Source organism: Lepus europaeus, chromosome 5, assembly GCF_033115175.1.
Source record: "Lepus europaeus isolate LE1 chromosome 5, mLepTim1.pri, whole genome shotgun sequence".
NCBI classification, from domain to species: domain Eukaryota; kingdom Metazoa; phylum Chordata; class Mammalia; order Lagomorpha; family Leporidae; genus Lepus; species Lepus europaeus.
The window spans coordinates 80,085,181-80,093,529 of record NC_084831.1 but is presented as its reverse complement, the minus strand read 5'-3'; the positions used below and the strand labels follow the sequence as shown (position 1 = coordinate 80,093,529).

At 44.1% G+C, this 8,349-nt stretch overlaps 1 protein-coding gene and 1 pseudogene across 1 annotated transcript in view; both read right to left on the bottom strand.

Annotated features, from left to right (window-relative positions):
* Positions 1-1,953: 1,953 nt before the first annotated feature.
* LOC133760836 (palmitoyltransferase ZDHHC12-like) lies at positions 1,954-2,747 on the bottom strand (annotated as a pseudogene).
* A 1,683-nt stretch (positions 2,748-4,430) lies between these two features.
* The window catches only part of LOC133760835 (calcium-activated chloride channel regulator 4-like), a 35,216-nt gene continuing 31,297 nt past the window's right edge, over positions 4,431-8,349 (bottom strand). The window contains exons 13-14 of the mRNA XM_062193429.1: positions 5,906-6,139; positions 4,431-4,852 (exon numbers count right to left, since the gene is read on the bottom strand). Of these exons, the coding sequence (XP_062049413.1) occupies positions 4,431-4,852; positions 5,906-6,139 (656 nt within the window). The remainder of the gene's footprint in view (positions 4,853-5,905; positions 6,140-8,349) is intronic.

Sequence of the window (8,349 nt, the reverse complement as noted above, 5' to 3'; positions counted from 1 at the left end):
TGATCCAGGTCCTGCACTTGGGTAGCAAGGAACCACGTACTTGAGCCACCAACTGCTGCCTCCCCATGTGTGCATTAGAAGGAAGCTGGATCAGGAACAGTGTAGCTGGGACTTAAATCAGGCACACCAGACAAAATGTGGGCATCCCATGCGATGTGTTAACCATTATGCCAAATGCCTACTTGTAGTCCTATTCTTATATTGTGAGGTGCTTTAGGTATGAGACTGGTAGATGGTAACCGTGTTGCTTTTTCTAGGCCAGTGCCTCTCACTTACTCTAAGTAAATTTAGCTAATAGTTTTTTTTTTTTTTTTTACATCTTGGCATTTGAAATACATATAAGTATTGTTCTCAGCTGTTTACCTGCGTATTGACTTTGGGAAAAGAGGATCATGATGGGCATTTGAAAGACTTTCTTCGCCTTAGATACTTTCTGTATCTAAGGGAGAAAGGGAATTCTAGATCCATACAAAGCAGAGAGCAGGCCAGGAGCCACGTGCAGCAAGTGTTTGGTTATGAGCAGCTATAAGCAGCTTAGCATGGGTAGCAAAGTGAAGGCAGCGTGAGCAGGTGACCCAAAGGCCATGCGCCCCAAAGGTGCGGGGCAACAAGGGCAACAAAGGGCAATAATGGCAAAGAAGGGAAAAAAGGGCTGGGCTCACCATTTTCCAGGGCTTTTATACACTTCCAAAGGGGAGTGGTTACGTAGGCTGATTGGCAGGTGGGCGTACAGGTGGGGTCAGGTAGGGCATCAGATCACACAGGCTGTGTGGTGAAAGCATGGCTTTATAGCTCACGGATCTAATCAATTTTATCCTATCTTCCTTCGTACATCGTTCCCCCTTCAGAGGCTCCATTCTCTTAATCCTAAGGGATGCAACATGATTGTTTTCACATATGTACACCATGAAGAATGGTTAAGGCAATTAGCATATGCCTTACCTCATATACTACTGTGTCCCACATACATCTCAGTCAACAACAGACTGCCTATGTAATGCTGGTTACATAGAGTCTTATCACCTAATGATGTTATTGTTACCTTAGTTTGTGTATGTGTATGGTCTGATGTTCACCCAATGATGAGACTACCTAACGATGCATTTATCAGAAAGTATTGCTATCGAGGCCGGCACTGCAAAGATAGGAGGGAACGAGACAAAGTTGGGCCAACTTGCTATTCTCTATTCCATGTCTGACTCTCCTTCCTGAAAGGCTGGCCACACTGACCCACAGTGGTCCCTGGCCCACCACAGGACTCTTAGCAACAAACCAAGAGAGGTTTAGCCAGGCAGAGGCAATGATTTTTCTCAGACTACTACAGCAACTGCCCTCATTGTCCCACTACACTTTCTCGTCATGCCTAGAAACCAGCATCCAACACTGAACCCCAACAGCAATGTTTTAGGTAGGCTTATTGATTTTTTTCTGATCCTGCAATTCCTTACTTTAGTGCTGTACTTCCCCATCCTAAAACTCTTTTAATTCCTAGTGGCTCTGCTTCCCTGGTGTGATTTTGGCTAACAGGGTTATTGGTTGCTTTGTAAATCTAGTGATGTGGAGCAAACTTCCCAAAACATAGAATCTTAAAACAACAGTTATTTTATTTCATCCATGCATGATTTCCTTTAATATAGATGATTTTTTTTAGCAGTTTATGTTTTTAATACTTGACTTGCTTTATGGATCATTAAATTTGTATAACTGTGCACTGGAGGCGGCCCGGCCTGCGCGGTGGAGCCCGGCGTCCATCTGTGCGTGAGCCCTGCTCGCCCTCTTCTGCCTCTGGAAGCCAGAGCCACCGCTGAGTGAGGCTGGGATTCTGCCTGGCAACTGTGCTGAAGCCAAGGAAGAGTGGGCAGTGCCGAAGAGCCCCAGGCCGCACCAAGGGCTGGCCCCAGGCCAGGCACACACAGTCTCTCCGGTTTTTAGGCACGAGATGGTGGCCCTGCCTTCAGTGGCCCTAAACAGCCTGGCTGCTGTCCTCGTCCTCCTCCTCCTCAGCCCAGAGGGTCTCCCAGGACCCCGAGGGCCAGCCACAGAAGTGGGCCAGGTTGCGGGGCAGGCCGCCGTCGAAGGGGTTGCTGGGGCGCTGGCGGAGGTAGGCGATGCGGTGCGAGGAGAGGAACTCCCAGGTGGTGGTGTTGCTGGCCACCAGGTAGAGGTGCGAGGCCAGGAGCAGGCTGGCCACCAGCAAGAAGAGAGCGAGCAGCAGTAAGGCGGCGAACAGGAGCCCGCTGGAGCGCAGCCACAGCCCCCAGGGCTGGAAGACGCGGAGGCCGGACCAGGCCAGGTAGAGGCCCCACAGCAGCACCACCAGCTGCAGGGCCAGGTAGGCCACAAAGAGCGGGTGGTTGCGCTCCCCAACACAGTTCCCCATCCAGGGGCAGTGGTGGTCGGCAGTCACGGCAGTGCCGGGACCGCAGGGGCTGCATCACCAGGCAGTATCTGCAGCGCCGCAGGGGCATGGCCGGAGAAACAATGGCCGTCTGCTCTTCCTTGGGCTCCTCCTGGGCCTGGGGCTGGGCTTTCACGTAGCCTGGGTCCATGAGCGACACAGCCAGGTAGAGCAGCAGGGAGCCCAGCACCAGCAGCAGGAAGGTGAGCGGCAGGAGCAGCTGCCCTTGCTCTTCCCATTGCTGCAGCTGGGTGTCGTGCAGAAAGAGCACCAGCGTGATCCCCCAGGTCAGCACGGTGTGCCGGGTCGGCACCAGGACCCCGGGGCTGAGGAGCGCCCAGGGTGCCATTGCCTCCGCCCGAGGACCCACCCGGAAGAAGTGCCCAGAGGGGCGGGCCCTGCGAGGTAATATAGATGATTTTAACGAGGCAATTCAAGGTTCCTAGGAATACAAAATTGTCAGATACATTGTGTTCATCAGAGCAAGTAAAGACTAAGTGTTGGGAATGAATCTTTGAAAACCATTCATAGCTTAGCAACCACATTTTTCTTTTCGGCTGCAGTGCTATGTTGTGCTGTGCTCTTCATGGTCCTATTTTATGCTGGTGTCACAGAGCATGTTTATCCAGCACCACAATTTGGATTCTCCCCTTTTCACACACTCTGCTGGGGCACGCTGAACTGCAACACCAGACATCTTGGCACCAACAGGAGAATATGACATCAGTTCCCTCAGTCCTGGATGACCAGCTGAGACTGTGACTGTGGACCACCACTGAGGAGTACAGTTTGAGTAGAACCCTGTGGGCAGATGCTCAGCTTGTGACACTGCAGCCTGGCTATCTCCTGGGGTAGCATCCTCTTGGATAGGTGTTGATAGAGGCTTTTTTTTTTTTTCCTATTTGGGACCTTCATACACATTAGCTTCTGTGTTTGGGATAGGGGCTATCCTGTTCCACATAGGACTTCCTGAGAATATAATATCAATTTGTACTGAATATTGGCAAGACAGAATTCATTTTTCCAAAAAATTGTTTGGTATCTTTTTTTTCCTAAAGATTTATTTATTATTTAAAAGAGTTACAGACAGAGAAGGAGAGACAGAAAGAGGTCTTCCATCTATTGATTCACTCCCCAAGTGTCTACAACAGACAAGGCTGAGCCAGACTGAAGCCAAAAGATCCAGCAGCTTCATTTGGTCACTCAGGTAGGTGGCAGAAGCCCAAATACTTGAGTCATCTTCTACTGTTTTTTCCAGACACATTAGCAGGGAACTGGATCAGAAGTTATGCAGCTGGGCATGACCCATTGCCCATATGGAATGTTGGTGTCTCAGGTGGTATCTTTACGTGTTATCTGATAATTTGTATTTTTACTACTCAAATGTATAATTTTGGGACTGGTGCTGTGGCACAGTGGGTTAAGCCACCTCCTGCAGCACCAACATCCCATATGGACTGGTTCAAGTCCTGGCTACCCTAGTTCCGATCCAGCTCCCTGCAAATGCACCTGGGAAAGCAGTGGATGATAGCCAAAGTAATTGGGACCCTGCAACCATGGGAGACCCCAAAGAAGCTCCTGGCTCCTGGCTTTGTACTGGCGCAGCTCCAGGTGCCACGGCCTTCTGGGGAGTGTACTAGCAGATGGAAGATCTCTGTCTGTCTCTCTGCCTCTGCCTCTTTCTCTCAACAACTCCACCTTTCAAGTCAATAAATAACTCTTCAAAATTTCTCTAAAAATAGACAATGTTAACTTCATGAAATTTGAAATATCATTTTAGAAAACTTTGCATCAGAAAAATAATACACAGAGACCAATATGAAAAAAGATTCTTTATTCATAACTATTTATGATATAAAATAATGAGTAAACAAAATGATAAACTTGACTATTGACATAGTTTTTCACATACCTATGGATGTGTATATTTAATCGAGGTATATCTTCTAGACTTCATAAAATTAATTTTTATGAGTTCATGATCACACAAGATGAATAAAAAAATCAGAAATATCTTTACTCATGTGGTTTTTTAGAACACTGTTCCAGATTGGCTTGAAGATTTTCTCTTTGTTAAGACACAAATTGTGGTGCTTATAATAATACTAACAACCACAACAGACCCAACCACTGACAACACCAAGGTAGAAATGTTGATTCCAGAATTGCTATGGTTTGGGTTTTCCTCAGGGCTAGGATCTGCTTCAGGGACAAAGAGAGCTACTTGTGCAATATTGGATATTTTTGATGTCAATTTGTTTTTATCTACACTTTGAATAGCAATGAATATGTGGGTTGCATTTTCTTCCTCGATGTTTCCTGGTTTAAACGTAAAAGTTTCCTTGGAGTTGGCCTCATTTGGTTGCAGACCAGTAGTGTTAACCTGAAGAGCATTATCAAAATTGTCCCGTAGGTCGAGGATACTTCCACTTATTCTTATGACATACTGTTCAACTAAGAAAAAAAGTTATGCAAGTTTAGTATCTATCACAAGCCACATCAATTCATTTCCATTTATCCTCAAATATTGTTTTGTTATACTGAGCAATACTCATATCAAAAGCTTTAGCTCATTCTCCAAAAGAAGCTGAATTCAGACTTTCATGGTCTGTCAAATGCTACCACCTTCATATGAAAAAAGTAGAACTAGATTAAAATGTATGAGTTTGATTCACAATAATGGATCAGTGGTAGGTGGATGACATACGGATTAAGATGCTTGTTATGATGTCCATATCCCATATTGGAGTGAATGTGTTCAATTTCTATTCCAGCTTCCTAACAATGTATACTTGGGAGGCAGCAAATGATGGCTTGAAGAAGAGGGTCCCCGCCAATTATGTGGGAGACCTATACTGAGTTCCCAACTCCAGTTGTCTGCTATGTGTAATCCTTGTCATTGTAGGCATTTGGGTGAGTGAACTAGCAGAGCTCTCTCTGTCTGACACCCTCTGTCTCTGTCCCTCTCTTGCTTTCTATTTCTCTGCCTCTCAAATTAAAAAAATACCATAGACAATGAAATGGATACTGTCAGCTAACAATTAAAACCTCTTCTCCAGGCCGGCGTCGCTGCTCACTAGGCTAATCCTCCGCCTGCGGCGCCTGCACCCTGGGTTGCAGTCCTGGTTGGAATGCTGGTTCTGTCCCGGTTGCCCCTCTTCCAGTCCAGCTCTCTGCTGTGGCCCAGGAGTGCAATGGAGGATGGCCCAAGTGCTTGGGCCCTGCACCCACATGGGAGATCAGGAGAAGCACCTGGCTCCTGGCTTCGGATCGGCGTGGTGCGCCGACCATGGTGGCCATTTTGGGGGGTGAACCAACAGAAAAGGAAGAAGACCCTTCTCTCTGTTTTTCTCGCTCACTGTCCACTCTGCCTGTCCAACAAAAACAAAAATAAAAACAAAACAAAACAAAACAAAAATCTCTTCTCCTTTCACCAGCCCATATCCCCGTGCTTTTAAAATGAGAACCTCTCACTTAAATCATAACCACAGGCTACTTTGTCCTTACCTGTTCCAACATCAAAATCTTCTCCTGGTGCTGTCCATGTCAGAGTGATCTCATCTCCGTCAGGAGTGGCATCAAGGTCTGTGATTTGGCTAGGTGGGTACGGGTCAGGAAAGGCGGTATTTGGAACTTGTGATACCACAAACGCACCTCCGGATGTTGTTCTGCTGAAATTTTCTAAGATTGTCTGAGTATTCTCATCAATTTCAGGTCTTGGAGGATTTCCTTCAATTTCTCCTGAATTAAAAAATTGTAATGTACAATGGATAAAACTATACTAGTATTTTTAGAACTCAATGAATCACCTTTCCTGTGTAGTTTTGTTTTTCAGATGTTTTCCCCAGGGATACCATCACCTTTGTACCAAGTTTTTGGAAATAATCATAAGCATCCAATTGGTGTGAATTTTTCCTTTGGTACGCTTACTAGGATATTGTAGAATGGAATTGACTATACTGAAAAGCAATGGTGTAAGTGAACATCCCTGTCTAGTATCAGATATCAGTGAGAAGGCTTCCACCTTTATCCCATTCAATATTATGCTGTGTGTTTGTCATAAATTACATTGATTGTGTTGAAGAATGTTCCTTCTAAATCCAATTTGCTTAGAATTTTCATCATGAAAGGTTCTTGAATTTTGTCAAATGCTTTCCCTGCATCTATTGAAATAATCATATGGTTTTTGTTCTTCAATTTGTTAATGTGATGTATCACATTGATTGATTTGCAAATGTTGAATCATCCCTGCATTACAGGGATAAATTCCTCTTGCTCTGGGTGAATAATCTTTCTGATGTGTTGTTGATTTTGATTGGCCAGAATTTTGTTGAAGATTTTGGCGATTATGTTCATCAGGGAAATTGGTCTATATTTCTCTTTCTCTGTTGCATCTCTTCCGGGTTTAGGAATTAAGGTGATGCTGGCTTCATGGAAGAATTTGGGAGATAACCTCTCTTTTAATTGTTTTGAATAATTTGATAAGAATTGGATTAGTTCTTCTTTAAATTTCTGATAGTATACACCAGTGAAGCCATCCGGTCCTAGGCTTTTCTTGGTTGGAAGGGTCTTTATTACTGATTAAATTTCTGTCTTGGTTATGTGTCTGTTTAGGTTTTCTATGTCTTATGGTTCAATTTTGGTAGGTTGCATGTGTCCAGGAATCTATTTCTTCAAGGTTTCCCAGTTTGTTTGTACACAGCTCTTTGTAGTGGTTTCCAATGATTCTTTTTATTTCTGTGGTGTCTGTTGTTGCATTTCCTTTTTCATCTCTAATTTTATTGATTTGGGTCTTCTCTCTTTTTTAGTTAGTTGAGCCAATGATGTGTTAATTTTCTTTATTTTTTTTTCAAAAAACCAGCTATTCATATTGATCTTTTGTATTTTTTTTGTTTCAATTTTGTTGATTTTTAAAATTTTATTTCTTTTCTTCTACTAGTTTTGGATTTGGTTTGCTGTTATTTTTCCAGATCCTTGAGGTACAGAGATATGTCATTTATTTGATGCCTTTCTGGTTTCTTGACGTAGGCACCAATTGCTATAAACTTTCTTCTTAATACTGCTTTTGCTGTATCCCACAAAATTTGGTATGTTGTGTTGTCATCTTCATTTGTTTCCAGAAATTTTTTGATTTCTCTTTTGATTTCTTCTATGACCCATTGTTCATTCAGAAACATCTTGTTCATTCTCCATGTGTTTCCATATGATTTAGAGATTCTTGAGTTGCTGATTTCCAGTTTCATTGCATTGTGGTCTAAGATGCATGGTATGATTTCATTTTTTTTTGAATTTGCTGAGATTAACTTCATGTCTTAACATATTGTCTATCCTAGAGAATGTTCCATGGACTGGAGAGAAAATAGTGTACTCTATGGCTGTAGGGTGTAAGGTTCTGTAGATATCTGCTAGGTCTATTTGGCCTATGCTGTTGATTAACTCTGTTGTTTCCTTGTTCATTTTCTGTTTGGTTTATCTGTCCATTGCTGAAAGTGGAGTGTTGAAGTTTTCTGTTACAATTGTATTTGAGTCTATATCTCCCTTTAAGTCCCTTAACATTTTTTTTTTTAATTTTTGACAGGCAGAGTGGACAGTGAGAGAGAGAAACAGAGAGAAAGGTCTTCCTTTTCCGTTGGTTCACCCCTCAAATGGCCGCTGTTGCCAGTGTGCTGCGGCCAGCATACTGCGCCAATCCAAAGTCAGGAGCCAGGTGCTTCTCCTGGTCTCCCATGCGGGTGCAGGGCCCAAGAACTTGGGCCATCCTCCACTGCACTCCTGGGGCACAGCAGAGAACTGGACTGTAAAAGGAGCAACCAGGACAATCCAGTGCCTCGACTGGGGCTAGAACCAAGTGTGCCGGCGCCGCAGGTGGAGGATTAGCCTATTGAGCCATGGTGCTGGCCTATAATTCTTTTAAATAGTTAGGTGCATATGTATTTATAATAGTCACATCT